General features: G+C 46.9%; 1 protein-coding gene across 3 annotated transcripts in view; it reads left to right on the forward strand.

Annotated features, from left to right (window-relative positions):
- Nucleotides 1-15,053, forward strand: part of SLC4A3 (solute carrier family 4 member 3) — a 198,634-nt gene extending 183,581 nt beyond the window's left edge. For all 3 annotated transcript variants that reach the window (XM_033945918.1, XM_033945913.1, XM_033945916.1), the window contains one exon: nucleotides 14,678-15,053. In XM_033945918.1, coding sequence (XP_033801809.1) covers nucleotides 14,678-14,755 — 78 coding nt within the window. In that variant the 3' untranslated portion in view covers nucleotides 14,756-15,053. The remainder of the gene's footprint in view (nucleotides 1-14,677) is intronic.
- Nucleotides 15,054-17,775: the final 2,722 nt, after the last annotated feature.

Consider the following 17,775-nt stretch of genomic DNA (forward strand, 5'->3'; position numbering starts at 1 on the left):
CTTGCCGGTTGCCTCCCCTTCACGTACCTAAAGAACGGTTTGAAGTTTCTCGCCTCCCCAGCCAGCTTCTCTTCGTATTCTCTTTTTGCTTCCCTAACCACTCGGTGGCATTCTTTCTGGTGTTTTTTGTGTTCCTTCCGGTTTTCCTCAGTTTGGTCCTTTTTCCATTTTCTGAATGATGATTTCTTGTCGCTTATCGCCTTCTTCACTTCCTTTGTTATCCACACCTTGTTTTTTGTTTGATTCTGTTTGCGCCCTTTCCTAAACCTGGGGATGTACATGTTTTGTGCTTTTTGCACCGTGTTCTTGAGTAGGGACCAGGCTTTCTCTACGGTCTCCATCTTCCGTGAGCTGTTTCTGAGTTTATGTCTCACCATTTTCCTCATAGCTTCGTAGTTCCCTTTTCTGAAGTTGAGTGCCGTCGCTGTGGTTCTCTTCACTTTTGATGTTCCCATTTCTAGTTTGTACTGGATCATGTTGTGATCACTGTTTCCTAGTGGCCCTACTACCACCTCCTTTGCGGGTCCCCCTAGACCGTTGAGGATTAGGTCAAGAGTGGTATCTCCTCGTGTCGGTTCCTGGACCAGCTGCTCCAAGAAGCAATCCCTCACAGCCTCCAGGAACTTTGTTTCCCTCGCGCTGCTGGAGTGTCCAATGCTCCAGTCTATCCCAGGGTGGTTGAAGTCTCCCATAACCATCACCCTTCCGCTTTTGCATTCCTGCCTCAATTCTGCTTCTAGGTCATTGTCACTTGTTTCTGGCTGTCCAGGTAGGCAATAATAAGAACATAAGAACATAAGCAATGCCTCCACTGGGTCAGACCTGAGGTCCATCGTGCCCAGCAGTCCGCTCACGCGGCGGCCCAACAGGTCCAGGACCTGCGCAGTAATCCTCTATCTATACCCCTCTATCTCCTTTTCCCTCAGTATCCCACGATCCCTTTATCCCTCAGGAATCCATCCAATCCCTGTTTGAATCCTTGTACCGTACTCTGCCTGATCACTTCCTCCGGTAGCGCATTCCAAGTGTCCACGACCCTTTGGGTGAAAAAAAACTTCCTTGCATTTGTTTTGAACCTGTCTCCCTTCAGTTTCTCGGAATGCCCCCTCGTATTTGCTGTCCCCTTTAGTCTGAAGAATCTGTCCCTATCCACCCTCTCTATGCCCTTCATGATCTTGAATGTCTCTATCATATCTCCCCTGAGCCTCCTCTTCTCCAGAGAGAAGAGCCCCAGCCTATCCAGCCTCTCAGCGTATGAGCAGTGTTCCAGCCCTCTTACCATTTTCGTTGCTCTCCTTTGGACTCTCTCAAGTACCGCCATGTCCTTCTTGAGGTGCGGCGACCAATACTGAACGCAGTATTCCAGATGTGGACGCACCATCGCTCGATACAATGGCATGATGACTTCCCGTGTTCTGGTTGTTATGCCCTTCTTTATGATGCCCAGCATCCTGTTGGCTTTTTTCGAGGCTGCTGCGCACTGTGCAGATGGCTTCAGTGATGCATCCACCATCACACCCAAGTCTCTCTCGAGTCTGCTGTCTCCCAACAATACCCCCCCTAATTTGTAACTGAACAACGGGTTCTTTTTCCCTATATGCATGACCTTGCATTTGTCCACGTTGAAGCGCATTTGCCATTTGTTTGCCCAGTCTTCCAGCTTGTCTAGGTCCCTTTGTAGGTCCTCACACTCCTCCCTGGTCCTAACTCTGCCGCACAGTTTGGTATCATCTGCGAATTTTATAACCTCACACTTTGCCTCCTTTTCCAGGTCATTGATGAATATGTTGAAGAGTAAAGGCCCCAGCACCGATCCCTGTGGCACACCGCTCGTGACTCCCCGCCAGTCAGAATACTGACCCTTTACTCCAACCCTCTGCTGTCTGCCCGACAGCCAGTGCTTGATCCATCTGTGCACATCCCCTCCCACCCCGTGGTTCCACAGCTTCTTAAGTAGCCTTTTATGTGGCACCTTGTCAAAAGCCTTTTGAAAGTCGAGGTAAATGATGTCTATGGGCTCCCCATTGTCCACCCGACTGCTTATCCCCTCAAAGAAGTACAGAAGGTTCGTTAGGCACGACCTTCCCTTACAGAATCCGTGCTGGCTTGTTCTTAGTAGGCCATTCCTCTCGATGTGCTCGCAAATGCCGTCCTTGATCATAGCTTCCACCATCTTCCCTATAATTGAAGTCAGGCTCACCGGCCTGTAGTTCCCGGGGTCACCCCTCGATCCCTTCTTGAAGATGGGTGTGACATTTGCCAATTTCCAGTCCTCTGGCACCTCACCAGTTTTCAAGGATAGGTTGCAAACATGTTGGATTGTGTCCGCTATTTCCTGTCTTAGTTCCTTCAGAACCCTTGGGTGGATCCCGTCCGGGCCCGGTGATTTGCCGCATTTTAACCTGTCTATCTGTTGGAGGACATCCTCCCTACTTACCTCTATGTGCTCTAATTTTTCAGCCTGTTCCCCACTCATGAGCTCCTCTGAGTCTGGTATATTAGATGTGTCTTCGCTCGTGAAAACCGACGAGAAGAACGTGTTCAACCTCTCAGCTACCTCTTTATCCTCCTTAATCACTCCCTTCCTATCCCCATCGTCCAACGGCCCCACCTCCTCTCTCGCTGGTCGCTTCCCCTTAATGTAACTGAAGAATGCCTTGAAGTCTTTCGACTCCTTGGCCAGCCCCTCTTCGTATTTTCCTTTTGCTTTTCTAACCTCCCGGTGGCATTCCTTTTGGCATTTCCTGTGCTCCTGGTGATTTTCCTCTGTTGGGTCCTTTTTCCATCTCCGGAAAGATACTTTTTTGTCCTTTATCGCCCTCTTTACTTCTATTGACATCCAAACCGGGTCCTTTGATCGTTTGTTCTTGCAGCCTTTCCTGAAATTGGGTACGTACATTCTCTGTGCTTCCTGCAGGGTGTCCCTGAATAGGGTCCAGGCGCTTCCCACAGTCTCCATCCTAAAGATGTTTCTGAGCTTCCTCCCCACCATTTCCCTCATAGCAACGTAGTTCCCTTTCTTGAAGTTCAGCGCAGTTGTTGCGGTCCTCCTAACTATGGGTGTCCCTCTTTCTAATGTGAATCTGATCGTGTTGTGATCACTGTTGCCTAGTGGTCCTCCCACTTCTACCCCTCTTGCAGGCCCCCCTAATCCGTTTAGGATGAGGTCAAGAGTAGTACCCCCTCGGGTCGGTTCTTTGACTAGTTGCTCCATGAAGCAGTCCTTCACAGCTTCTACAAATCCTGTCTCCCTAGTGCAGTTGGAGTCCCAATTTTGTGTCAGCTCCCTTTCTTCCTGGTAACTTAACCCATAGCGATTCCAAACCTTCTGCCCTTGTTGCCGTATCCATCCTGGTCGAGTGAATGGAGTCCTTTATGTATAGCGCTATTCCTCCTCCCTTCTTACATGTCCTGTCTTTCCTATAGAGTTTATAACCTGGTAGTACTACGTCCCATTTGTTGTCCTCAGACCACCATGTTTCTGTGATTCCAATTATGTCTAGGTCCTCTTTGTTGGCCATGACTTCCAGCTCTCCCATTTTGGTCCGTAGACTCCTTGCATTGGCGTACAAGCAATTTAAGTTTTGGTTTTTTACTTTCCCTGTTGTTCTTCCTTGTGGGTTGATTCTCTTGTCGTCCCTTTCTTGGGGTGCCAGCCCCCGAGTCCCATTTTGTTCTTCCCCTTCCCATGATGTGTTTTCTTTGTCCTCAGCTGTCTTCCTCATTTCTTCATGTCCTTTTAGTTCCTGCTGTTTTTCCTTCTTTTCGCTCTCTAATTTCACTTGTTCCTTGAACTCCTGTAGTTCATCTTTGAGTCCTTTTTCGCAATTTTCCCGCTTGCCTTGGAGGCATTTTTCCCTTTCAGTATCTTCCTTTGATATTCCTTCCCGAAGCGTCGACACCAGATCGACTGTCAGCTTTCCCCCTCTCCTCAGTTTAAAGCCTTGTCTATTGTGCTCTTGACGTTATTTGCCAGCATTCTTGTTCCTGTCGTGCTCAGGTGCAGTCCGTCCCTCCTGTAGAGCTTGTTCTTACCCCAAAAAGTTGACCAGTTCCTTACAAAGTGGAAGCCTTCCTCTTCGCACCATCTACTCAGCCATGCGTTTATGGCTTGCAGCTCGGTCTGCCTCCTTACATCTGCCCTCGGTACTGGCAGGATCTCTGAGAAAGCTATCTTCCGTGTCCTCAGCTTCAACTTCCTTCCCAGGGTCTGGAACTGCTCGGTTAGTGTAGTCCTGCTGTAATTTCTTCTGCTGACGTCGTTTGTTCCAACGTGGATTATCACCGCTGTCTCCTCTGTCTCCGCTCCTTCCAGGATCCTCTCGATTCTGTCGGTGATGTCCTTCGTTCTTGCCCCTGGGAGACATGTCACTAGCCGGTCCTCTCTCCCTCCTGCTATGTGACTGTCAACTTCTCTCAGGATTGAGTCTCCCACTATGACTGCAGATTTCCCCTTCTTCAGTTTCCTTTTTGGTCTTAAGTCTGTATCTTTGGTGTGGTCCTCTACTTCTCCCTCAGGGTTCTGGTGGGTCTTGGCCTCCTCTCTCTGCTCAGGTATTCCACAAAGTCCTACTCCCCCGGTGTCTGGTGGATTCCGTCCTCCATCTGGTGGATTCTGTCTTTCATCAGTTGCTGGTGATCCTGTACCCCCACCATCCTGCAGGCCTCCTCGATGAATTTCTCGAGCTCCCTAACTTGCTCCTCAATGTGGCTGTCTCTGGTGGGGTCCTCAGTTGCCCAGCACGGTTCTTCTGAAGCACGGAACCCCTCCAGCTCCTGGACCTTGACCTGCAGTCTCCCGACCTCATTCTTCAGGCTTTCCAGTTCCTGACACTGACTGCATATGTACGCCTGCCTCCCGGAGGGGAGGTAGTCGTACATATGACACTCTGTGCAGTAGACTGGGAAGCTCCACTGGGTGCCTGCTGCCTCCATTTCTTCTTCTCCTTTCTTTAGTCTCTCAGTGTATGTGAGGTGTAAAAGTGGTGCCTGGCGTGCAGCTACCTGAAAAAGAAGAGAAAGAGAATGAGTAAGAGAAGAAAATACCTACGGTTTGTGGTTTAGATGTAGCTGCTGGGCGCCTGGCTCCTTCACAAGGCTCCTTCGCAAAGGCGCTCTCGCTAAGGCGAGCGCCTTTGCTGCTCGCCTTCGCTGCGCGCCGAACGGCTGCACGCCGTTGGCTCCCCCCCTTTTAAGGGGGAGTCCGGGCGCTCCGATGCTACTGGTGACTCGTGGGGGGTGGGCGGAGCTTTCTCTCGCCGCTACCCCACTCTGCCTGCCTTCGCCTGCTGTTCCTCCCTCGTGTCCTCCTCGCTCTCTCCTAAGCCTCCTCCATGCTCTCTCCTGGTGCCTGCTTGTGCCTGCTGCCTCCCCGACTCGGCCCGAAGCAAGTGCCCTGGCACCGCGGTTCTCCTCCTTTTAAGGGGGAGTCCGGGCGCTCCGACGCTACTGGTGACTCGTGGGGGGTGGGCGGAGCTTTCTCTCGCCACTACCCCACTCTGCCTGCCTTCGCCTGCTGTTCCTCCCTCGTGTCCTCCTCGCTCTCTCCTAAGCCTCCTCCACGCTCTCTCCTGGTGCCTGCTTGTGCCTGCTGCCTCCCCGACTCGGCCCGAAGCAAGTGCCCTGGCACCGCGGTTCTCCTCCTTTTAAGGGGGAGTCCGGGCGCTCCGACGCTACTGGTGACTCGTGGGGGGTGGGCGGAGCTTTCTCTCGCCACTACCCCACTCTGCCTGCCTTCGCCTGCTGTTCCTCCCTCGTGTCCTCCTCGCTCTCTCCTAAGCCTCCTCCACGCTCTCTCCTGGTGCCTGCTTGTGCCTGCTGCCTCCCCGACTCGGCCCGAAGCAAGTGCCCTGGCGCCGCGGTTCTCCTCCTTTTAAGGGGGAGTCCGGGCGCTCCGACGCTACTGGTGACTCGTGGGGGGTGGGCGGAGCTTTCTCTCGCCACTACCCCACTCTGCCTGCCTTCGCCTGCTGTTCCTCCCTCGTGTCCTCCTCGCTCTCTCCTAAGCCTCCTCCACGCTCTCTCCTGGTGCCTGCTTGTGCCTGCTGCCTCCCCGACTCGGCCCGAAGCAAGTGCCCTGGCGCCGCGGGATGGTGTTTACTTAGATAATCACTTATCAATGGAAAATCACATTCCGAATGTTATTAGAGTGTGTTCCTGCAGATGAAAATACTCTCTAGACCAGTGGTCTCAAATTCAAACCCTTAGTGGGGCCACATGTTGGATCTGTCGGTACTTGGAGGGCCACAGAAAAAATAGTTAATGTCTTATTAAAGAAATGACAACTTTGCATGAGGTAAAACTCTTTATAGTTTATAAATGTTTCCTTTAACAGTTAAAGGAAAGATTTATAAACTATAAAGAGTTTTACCTTATGCAAAATTATCATTAACTATTTTTTCTGCGGCCCCCACATTTAAAGTTTAATATCTTTCCTTTCTCAAAACTGACACATTTCAATCACTATATTGAAAATAAAATCATTTTCCCTACCTTTGTTGTCTGGTGACTTTATTTTTCTGTGCATTTAACTATGTTTCCAGGGTCTTCTTGTCCTTTGACTGTTTTTCTCTCCGTCTTCACTTTCTACCTTGCATCCATCTTTGTGTCTAACAAAAAACAGGGATAATATGCTTTTATAGAACTAATTATGATAGAAACAAACTGACTATAATGAACACCAATTCCAAGAGAGTGAAAATACTTTGAAGTACGCTCAGAGAAGTGAAACTCTAAAGAGAGAGACAACCCCCTCTTGGGACAAGAGTTTACCATCCAGTCATTGCATATTTGATAAATCACTCTCTGAGAAATGGTAAACTCTGGTTTATATCTATTTTTCAAAATTTTAAGTTCAAAATACGTTTCTTTTCTTGTTTTGCACCTTTGTTTGAAACATGTGTCACTGGAGCATTGTTACAATCTCAATTATCTTATGAGGAAAAAGTCCTGTAGGGTCCCAACGCGGCCCCGTTTCGTTATCTGCTTCAGGAGACCCAGCTGTAAAGTTGAAAAGTTTCTCACTCAAAAGATAGAACTGAAATGCTGTTTAAGATGTCCGTGAAACTGATTCTGTAATACAAACAAACTGTTAGAACCACACACAGACCACAGCGTATTACTTTAAAACTGCATCCATCTTTGGCATTAACTTAATATTCAATTTTTCTGCTTTCTTTTCAAAATCTATGTTTCTGTCTTTCTCTCTCTCTCCATGCCCCCTTTCTTTCTTTTTTTCTTTCTCCATGCCCGCCCTTTCTCTCTCCATGCCCCTTTCTGTCTGTGTCCCATTTCCCTTCTTTCTTTCTGTCTCTCTGTCCCCCCCTTTCTTTCTTTACTTCTCCCTGCCCTCCCCCAAGCCACCACCATTGGGGAACATGCCGCCACCACCGCAATCAGGTAACAGGCCGCCACCACAATTGGGGAACAGGCCAGTGCGGAGGTCTTAACTCTCCCTGCATATTTTCCCAGCGCGGGGCCAACCAATTCACGCCACCCGACATCAATTCTAACGTCGGGGAGGAACTTCCAGGCCAGCCAGGCAGCGATTGGCTGGCCCAGAACTTCCTCCCCGACATTAGAATTGAACGTCGGGTGGCGAGAATTGGTCGGCTCCAAGCTGGGGAAGATATGCAGGGAGAGCTAAGACCTCGGGCGCTGGCTTGTTCCCCGATTGCGGTGGCTTGGGAGAGGGCAGTGGGAAGGGAAGCAGATTAGGGACCCCTGCTTTAGGCAAGGACAGATCGTGGGCTGCAAAATAGTCCCTGGGGGGGCCGCATGCGGCCCGCGTGTTTGAGACCGCTGCTCTAGACTGAAGCCAATGTTATCAATGCTAGACTTTCAGGTAGTAATCCAAAGTCTTGTCAATGCTAAACTGGATTTCTGTAATGCATTATTTTTGGGTGTAACAAAATCAAAGATACAAGCTCTACAAGTTGTACAAAATACCGCAACAAGGATGATTATAGGGGTATCTCACTATGATCCTATATCTCCAGTGCTGAAGCAATTACATTGGTTGCCCATGGAGTACAAACTTTTGACCATAATACATCATGTCCTTTACGGGGAAGCCCCAAAGTATTTGGTTGAGGCACTGAGAAGATATATGCCAAAACACGAACTACGCTCACAAATGGCAATGAGACTGTCCCTTGAACAAACTCATGATGGTGCACTATAAAAGACCCGGATAGCAGCAATCTCGGTGGCTGGGCCGAGGCTATGGAATGCAATGAAGGGTTCATTGAGGTGTTCTGAATTTAGATCCTTTAAAAAATTGTGATAATGCAATATAATCAAAATGTTATTAAACTTGAAAGCTTTTTACAAGTAAGAAGATATTAGTAGTTCTCTCAAAATTGATCTGAGGCACTGATGTTTTATATGATTTTCAATTACATAGAAACATAGAAATAGACGGCAGATAAGGGCCACGGCCCATCCAGTCTGCCCACCCTAATGTCCCTCCCCTACCTTTGCCCTGTGAATAGATCCCATGTGCCGATCCCATTTGGCCTTAAAATCAGGCATGCTGCTGGCCTCAATCACCTGCAGTGGAAGACTATTCCAGCGATCAACCACCCTTTCAGTGAAAAATAATTTACTGGTGTCACCTCGTAGTTTCCCGCCCCTGATTTTCCACGGATGTCCTCTTGTTGCCATGGGACCCTTGAAAAAGAAGATATCTTCCTCCGCCTCGATGCGGCCCGTGAGATACTTGAACGTCTCGATCATGTCCCCCCCTCTCTGCGCTCCTCGAGCGAGTATAGCTGTAATTTGTCTAGCCGTTCTTTGTACGGGAGATCCTTGAGTCCCGAGACCATCCGGGTGGCCATTCTCTGAACCGACTCCAGTCTCAGAACATCCTTGCAATAATGCGGCCTCCAAAATTGCACACAATATTCCAGGTGGGGCCTTACCTTGGATCTATACAATGGCATAATGACTTACGGCTGACGAAACCCCTGCATATGCAACCTATGATTTGTCTTGCCTTGGATGAAGCTTGTTCCACTTGATTGGCAGCCTTCATTTCCTCACTGACGATCACCCCTAAGTCTCATTCTGCTACCGTTCTTGTTAGGATTTCGCCATTAAGGGTATAAGTCTTGCATGGATTATGGCTGCCCAGGTGCATAACTTTGCATTTTTTGGCATTGAAGCTGAGTTGCCAGTTCCTAGACCAGCGCTCCAGTAGGAGCAGGTCATGCATCATGTTGGCGGGCATTGAATCTTCGTCCGTAGATGTTGGAATTTGTACATTTTTTAAGTATGCCTTTTTACATTATGTTTGTGAACTTGCAATCCGCCTATAATACCTCTGTAGCTCTCCATGGTGTGGCTTTACCTTGAGTATTGTGTTCAATTCTGGTTGCCTTATCTCAAAAAAGATATAGCGGAACTAGAAAAAAGATTTAAAGAAGAGTGAGCAGATATGATTGGTCTACCAGGGTTATCAGGTTTATGGATTTTAGGAAGCATATATCTGTTCAGCCACGATCATGAAACACCGTAGAAGTCGGCCCCCCAGCACTGGTTTTGCTTCTCCATTACTGGTGTTGCCATCTAATCACTGCTAAGTTTCATGTTTTCCATATAGGATTCCTTTGTGTTTATCCTTTGCACTTTTGAATTCTGTTACTGTTTTCATCTCTACCACCTTCCTCGGGAGTGCATTCCAGGCATCTACCACTCTCTCTATGATAAAGTAGTCCCTGACCTTATTACCGAGTCAGCCCCCCTGCAATCCCAGTCATCCTCTGCTCTGTTCTCCCCACTCCTGAGTCCCATCTTTTTAGGATCTTTGGGCAATATTTTTCTTCTCTTTCCATATCCAATTATCATTCCTTCTGCAGCTCTACTTGTCCTAGCTCATATTCACTCTCTGTATCTCTCCTATGTTCAGAATCTGCCCTCTTTGTCCCTATCCCTCTTCCTGTGTCCAGCATTACCCTTCTGTCTCCCTGTCCTTCCTTGAATCTACCTTCTCTCCCTCTCTCTCCTTGGGCAGAAGAAAGAGGGCAGCATGTCTCCCTCTCTCTCCTGCTCCCCCTTCCCAAAGTCTAGCAGCTCTCTCTGAATCTCTCTTCATCTTTGGGTTCAGACTTTCTCATTTCCCCCCTCTATCCAGTTTCTCTCTTGTCCTCCTGCTCACACCCCTAGTTCCCAGCTAGGATCAGAGTTCCAGTTTAAGCACCAAGTCACTAAGCCCTGGGGAGGGGAGGAAGAAGGGGAGAATAGCCTAGAGTGGCAGGAGGTGTGTCCTGGAGAGCAACAGCCTAGGAAACAAGTTCCTAGGGCAGGTAATACTCAGCTGCAAGGAACAAGCTGCCCCGCCCCCTTTCAAGCTAGGGCGTGGTCAGCTGCATGCTTTAGAGGCTGCCCTGAGGAGAACTAGGTCATCCCAGGAAGCAGGATCCCAGGACCGGACTTCTGAAGCTGCTCAAATCCAAGACATTGAGATGTCAGAGGCAACTCCGGTCCCTGAGGCCAGCCAAACAGCCAACCTGGAACCCATGGAGTTTCTGGAGACTGCCATAGAGCCACAGGTGGTGGATGCCTGGAATGCGCTCCCGAGAGAGGTGGTGGAGAGTAAAACTGTGACTGAGTTCAAAGAAGGTGCCACATGAAAGGCTACTTAAGAAGCTGTGGAACCACGGGGTGGGAGGGGATGTGCACAGATGGATCAAGCACTGGTTGTCGGGAAGACTGCAGAGGGTTGGAGTAAAGGGTCAATATTCTGACTGGCGGGGAGTCACGAGCGGTGTGCCACAGGGATCGGTGCTGGGGCCTTTACTCTTTAACATATTCATCAATGACCTGGAAAAGGAGGCAAAGTGTGAGGTTATAAAATTCGCAGACGATACCAAACTGTGCGGCAGAGTTACGACCAGGGAGGAGTGTGAGGACCTGCAAAGGGACCTGGACAAGCTGGAAGACTGGGCAAACAAATGGCAAATGATCTTCAACGTGGACAAATGCAAGGTCATGCATATAGGGAAAAAGAACCCGTTGTTCAGCTACAAATTAGGGGGGGTATTGTTGGGAGACAGCAGACTAGAGAGAGACTTGGGTGTGTTGGTGGATGCATCACTGAAGCCATCTGCACAGTGCGCAGCAGCCTCGAAAAAAGCCAACAGGATGCTGGGCATCATAAAGAAGGGAATAGCAACCAGAACACGGGAAGTCATCATGCCTTTGTATCGAGCGATGGTACGTCCACATCTGGAGTACTGCGTTCAGTATTGGTCGCCGCACCTCAAGAGGGACATGGCGGTACTTGAGAGAGTCCAAAGGAGAGCAACGAAATTGGTAAGAGGGCTGGAACACTGCTCATACGCCGAGAGGCTGGATAGGCTGGGGCTCTTCTCTCTGGAGAAAAGGAGGCTCAGGGGAGACATGATAGAGACTTTCAAGATCATGAGGGGCATAGAGAAGGTGGATAGGGACAGATTCTTTAGACTAAAGGGGACAGCAAATACGAGGGGACATTCTGAGAAACTGAAGGGAGATAGGTTCAAAACAAATGCAAGGAAGTTTTTTTTCACCCAAAGGGTCGTGGACACTTGGAATGCGCTACCGGAGGAAGTGATCAGGCAGAATACGGTACAAGGATTCAAACAGGGATTGGATGGATTCCTGAGGGATAAAGGGATCGTGGGATACTGAGGGAGGAGCTGGGAGGTAACACAAGTATAGGAAGTAAATCAGGTAATGAGTATAAACTAACCTGGTCGTGCATGTGCAAGACCGGAGGGCTAGGACTTCGATAGGAAGGCAGGACTTAAATGGGAAGCCAAGGTGGCAAGGGAGCCCCTTCTGATGATTCAGACAGGTCTTGACCTGTTTTGGGCCGCCGCGGGAGCGGACTGCTGGGCGGGATGGACCTGTGGTCTGACCCGGCGGAGGCACTGCTTATGTTCTTATGTTAAGCGTGGGATGAACACAGAAGATTTAGAATCAGAAAATAATATTAAAGATTGAACTAGGCCAGTTACTGGGCAGACTTGTACGGTCTGTGTCTGTGCATGGCCGTTAGGAGGAGGATGGGCAGGGGAGGGCTTCAATGGCTGGGAGGGTGTAGATGGGCTGGAGTAAGTCTTAACAGAGATTTTGGCAGTTGGAACCCAAGCACAGTACCGGGAAAAGCTTTGGATTCTCGCCCAGAAATAGCTAAGAAGAAAAAAAAAAAAAAAAAAATTTAAATTGAATCAGGTTGGGCAGACTGGATGGACCATTCGGGTCTTTATCTGCCGTCATCTACTATGTTACTATGTTAGGACGACTTAATGGATGAAAGTTAAGTGCCTCACCTTGATTTTTCCTTGGGTGTTTTAAACTGTGGTGATTTTTGGCTGTGAATTGCTGCAGGCAACACAGTGAAGCTAAGTGAGCTGTGCTGAGCTCACAGCCACGAGGGTGCCTGTTTTTGTGTTTGGACTTTAAAGCTAGGTGTATTTTGTTTGTCCTGCCTTTTTGCAGAGTGTTTGGGACTTATTGTGTGAAGGAACAGTAGCGGGGAGAATCCACTATCCATCCTCGGGTTGGGATTGTGGGGCCAATTTTTGGCAAGCTGATTTAAGGTGGATTCAGCTACTCCCTTCCCCCACCAGTGTGATTAGCTGGTTGGGGCAGGCCGGTTACAAACCAGGCCTCTGTCACATTGCTCTCAAGCATTAGAGCAACCTTGGGAAAGACTGATAAATCTGGACAATTATTATAACTGGGGGTTTTTTTGCGCAGACAGTGAAACTAATTTTCGCAAGAGGCAAGTTCGACCACTTCTGTCCAAGCTTCACTGGCTTCCAGTACATTCCAGAATGTGCCTGCTTAGCGTTCAAGATCCTACACGGCATCCTTCCTCCCGTTATTCCACTCCAAACTCCTCCAGATCCTCCCCAAAACTGAAACTATCATTCCCTTCTACAAAAGGAATATCCCGCGCAGGAAAACTAGGAACATCTCTCACCTTTAGAATCACAGAACTCTGGAACAACCTCACCTCCCCGCTCAGAAATTCAAACTCCCTCCAACCCTTCCGCAAACGCCTGAAAACTTGGCTCTTTTCAAAAATCTAATACCTCCCGATCTCTGGTACTTTGACCCCTCTCTACTCTCTTAGTTCCTTTCCTATTACCCTTCTTTTTCTGGAGTTCCTTTCTATCCTAATTCTGTAAACCGTGCCGAGCTCTACGCTTGCGGAGATGGCGCGGTATACAAACCTAAGGTTTAGTTTAGTTAGTTTAGTTTAGAGCTGAGCTACTGGGTATTGTTTAGGACACTTACCTGTTTGTACCTGCCAAGAAGGTGAGGGCTATACTTTGAAAGCCCAAGTTTTTTTGTTCATGCTTCTTTGGAGTTGAAAGACTAATTACTGATAAAGTGTTTCATAGCCAATAAAGTGAGACACAAGCTGCTGAAAGAACTTTATTGAACCTGACTAATTGTTTCTTTTTTTTTAAATATAAGCCAGCAGGACCTCCAACATATTTTGGAGGCACGTATAAATCGGTCGTGGCTGAGCGGTGAACGGGGCCTAGGTCTAAACCCGGCACCTGCCTTGCCACAATACGCAGGGGTTTCGTCAGCCGTAAGCCAGAGGTCATTATGCCATTATATAGATCCATGGTGAGGCCCCACCTGGAATACTGTGTGAAATTCTGGAGGCCGCATTATCGCAAAGATGTGCTGAGACTGGAGTCGGTCCAGAGTATGGCCACCCGGATGGTCTCGGGACTCAAGGATCTACCGTACGAAGAACGGTTAGATAAATTAAAGCTATACTCGCTCGAGGAGCGCAGAGAGAGGGGAGACATGATCGAGACGTTCAAGTATCTCACGGGCCGCATCGAAGCAGAGGAAGATATCTTCTTTTTCAAGGGTCCCATGGCAACAAGAGGGCATCCGTGGAAAATCAGGGGCGGGAAACTGCGAGGTGACACCAGGAAATTTTTTTTACTGAAAGGGTGGTTGATCGCTGGAATGGTCTTCCACTTTAGGTGATTGAGGCCAGCAGCGTGCCTGATTTTAAGGCCAAATGGGATTGACACGTGGGATCTATTCACAGGGTAAAGGTAGGGGAGGGTCATTAGGGTGGGCAGACTGGATGGGCCGTGGCCCTTATCTGCCGTCTATTTCTATGTTTCTAAACTAGAAAAATAATTCAGTTCTGTCTGAAGGTATCTGGTGAACTGCTGTTTGTTTGGTAAGGAAATATGATGAGATTGCTACTGTTAAAATACACATTTTACCAAATTTTAAAAAGGTCCGTAGGCCTTTTGATTGTCAGATTTCAGTTTAACTTAAAAGTACCCTTGCCATTGAAGTGAATGTTATTATGGTTCACAAAAAATTTAAACTAAAAAAAAAAAAAGATGTCTACCATCCTTCCATCTGATTCTGAATGTTGGCCTGGTATGCATATTTATGATCGATCCTATTTTTTAAAATTGTAGTTCCTTCTTCACTGTATTTTTAAAAACTACCATGTTTCATCGTTTTTAGAATGTAACTCCTAATGATCTATCTTAAAATCAACATGTCTTTGTAAGCTGAGTTGAACCCTATATCTTTAGGGATGATCCGGTATATAAATCTAAGATTTAGATTTAGATTTTTGATTGTAAACGGCTCTGTTACTTTGGACAATATAAACTATTGTTTTCCTTCCACCTAGTTGGACTCGGATGATGCTGAGCCAAACTTTGATGAAGATGGCCAGGATGAATATAATGAGCTCCACATGCCAGTGTGAGTCTGCTTGGACCATTGCAGAGGGAACCATGATTTTAGGTCTTCCTGTGTGGCAGAATTTACAGGAAGTGACACTGAACTGTGAAATGGTCTCAATATCCCAAGTTTGGACATGCTAATAGATGTTTTATACTTCAAAAGGGGAAGTGAGTACTATCAACAGATTTTGTCCCCATGCTGTATTCTCCATCTTTCCTCACTCAGTAAATCAGTAAAAATCTTGAGGACAAAACAGCTTCTGGACCGCAGAACTTTAAACAAAAGTGATAGATTTATTTATTACTTAAAATAAATTTATACCCACCCATTGTTTCACTTTGGAGCAGTTTTTTTTGTTGAAATTTGTTTATTAAGCACAGCAAGTACATAACAAAATTTAGAGCACAGAGTCATGGTAACACAGTAAATGATGGCAGATAAAGTTCTGCATGGTCTGATGGGCCCCAGTCACCCATGCTTGTCAAAGCTTGCCAATTATATAGGTAGCTAAACATGATGGCGTCTTGGTTATATCCATATTTCATCCCCAAGTATTACTGACAGTATTCAACTTACAGTCAAGATGTCTTCCCCTACCCCAGCAGCTGCATAGTACCCTCACTCACACTGATCAATACTGTAGTTGCCAAAGCTTCACCTGTCTTTTGTCATTTGCAGAACAGAGACTGCAAAAGTCTATCCTGCATCGTCCTCCGTTCCCCCCTGCTGGATCTGGCTAATCTTTCAGACTATGTTAACAATACAGAAAACTTGTCATACATTCAATGATAATACTGTACTTTACAAGTGAAAGTCTAAATCAACCCCCAACTCAATCCCACCTCTCTCAAACTCCCAAATTATTCCTTCCCCTACTCCAATAAAAAGTCTGTTCTCCCTGATGGAATCCCAGATAGAGAACTCAATATTAGATATTTAGAACTCTAGAAAGTGCCACATGAATTAATGAATTACAGAAGGGTTCTTAGATTTGATGGGGTTTCCTTCCTTCTATCCCCAGTCTTTCAACTGCAAAAGGGAGGGAGCCTCACCAGTATGTAGTGTAGGTAACCTGGCCATTAAGGTAGAACACTTCAGGAATGCCCAAAGTCCCTTTGGCAATGGGAAGGCCACATCAAAATGATCAAACAGTACCTAAAATGCCATATCTGAGGATCATGGTCACAAAATGGAGAAGATACTAAGGTATAGCCATAACCATAACATATGACCTAATGTTGCATTATCTTGTTTGCATTTTGAAGAGGCATCACTAGCTTGAAAGATCACCATATAAGCCCTACATACAAGGGTGAATCAAAAATTAAAGGCAATTGTTAAATTAAATGATAACTGAAACAGAATAAGCAAAATGGCAACTTATGTACTTGAATTCCAAAGCAAACAACTGGGAAAAGTTATACACAAAGGATTGTTCCAAGCATTGATAACCACAAAAAACAAACGGGAACAAGCCTAAAGAAGTTTTTAATACCTTTTATAACCTAGATGGTGCTCAGAATCCACGGATGGAATAGAAAAAACTCAAGATGGGGAGCGAACCCCTAAAGAGATTTTTTCATAGAATCTATCATTGCACCAACTAATGTGTTAGAAAGGTGATTAAAAGTGCTTCATGCTGTTTTGTATGTCCATAAAGTGAGTAAATATTCAATAATTCAAAAGAATTTTTCTCAAAAAGTGCAAACAAACTTAACTTGAAAGTCCATACAGCGATGATCCGGCAGGGTTCTGACGCGTTTCGCCAGAGTGGCTTCTTCAGAGAACCCGCTGTGCTGTGTACAACTCAAAATTAAATGCTTCTAAACAAACAAAAAGAAAGTGTAACTATGTAAAATTCACAAGGAAAGGAGTATATAAACTTACTCTCGACGCTGTCGGCTGGATACCTGGTTCAAAGGAAAAAGTCCTTCATTTCCTGTGATGTCAGTGCTCAGCTGAGCACCCTGTACTTATGAAATACCAAACTGTCCATCACCGGTGAAGAAACGCCCACCATTCAACTTCTCGATTCAGTCCAGTAGGGGTCACTGTGCTCCAATGATATATCCATCTCTGTTCTTGTTTCCACAGCCAGGCTTGAACGTTACCTCCTCTCTTAAGGTGAGCCACTTCCAGGACTGTGAACTGGAGATCATGTAGTTGGTGAGATGTTGAATGCCAATGCTGCACTAGGGGGGCAGCTAAATCGCCCCTCCTGATCTTGCTCAGATGCTCAGTTATGCGTACCTTGATACTACGGATGGTATGACCAATGTATAACATCTTACATGGGCATATAATCATGTATACCACCCCCTGAGTGTCACAATCTGTGTGGTGTTGAAGATTGTGAAATTTGGGTAAAGTGGGGTGGTTAATGCATGTGGTTTCAAGGGCATAGGAGCAGACAGTGCAGTGGCCATATTTGAAATGCCCCTTGAGATGTTCAGGAGTGTAAAAATGTTCACTGACAAATTGGGAGGTGGTGATGTGATCACCACCTCCCAATAAGTTTTTGCCTCGGGAAAACGTAAACAGAGGAGGTTGAGAAAGTTCTGAATGTACCTGTAAGATGTGCCAGTGGGATTTAATAATCTTTTTGATACCGAATGCTTTGTAAGAATACGGAAGAGTACACACCATACGGGGTTCCGCGACATTGGAAGATTGTTGTAACAGGTAAGCACGATGGGCGTATAGGGCCCTTTTGTAGGCCTTTTTGATGACACCCCTCGGATACCCTCTGTCAATGAAGCGTTGCCACATGTCCACAGAGCGTGTTTTGTACTCTTCTTTGTTACTGCATAAACGTCTGAGCCTCAGAAACTGGACCATAGGTAAATTATCCCTTAAATGACGTGGATGATAACTGTCATAATGCAGTAAATTATTTCTGTCGGTCTGTTTGCGGTGTATCGTGGTTTCAAAATGCCCCTGGCACAGTGTGATCTGGATGTCAAGAAATGCAATTTGCGTGTGGGACATTGAGGAAGTAAATTGTGTGAGTTACAGGTGTTTAACCACTGCAGAAATTGAAAA

The sequence above is a fragment of the Geotrypetes seraphini genome, chromosome 5 (genome assembly GCF_902459505.1).
Source record: "Geotrypetes seraphini chromosome 5, aGeoSer1.1, whole genome shotgun sequence".
Classification (NCBI taxonomy): domain Eukaryota; kingdom Metazoa; phylum Chordata; class Amphibia; order Gymnophiona; family Dermophiidae; genus Geotrypetes; species Geotrypetes seraphini.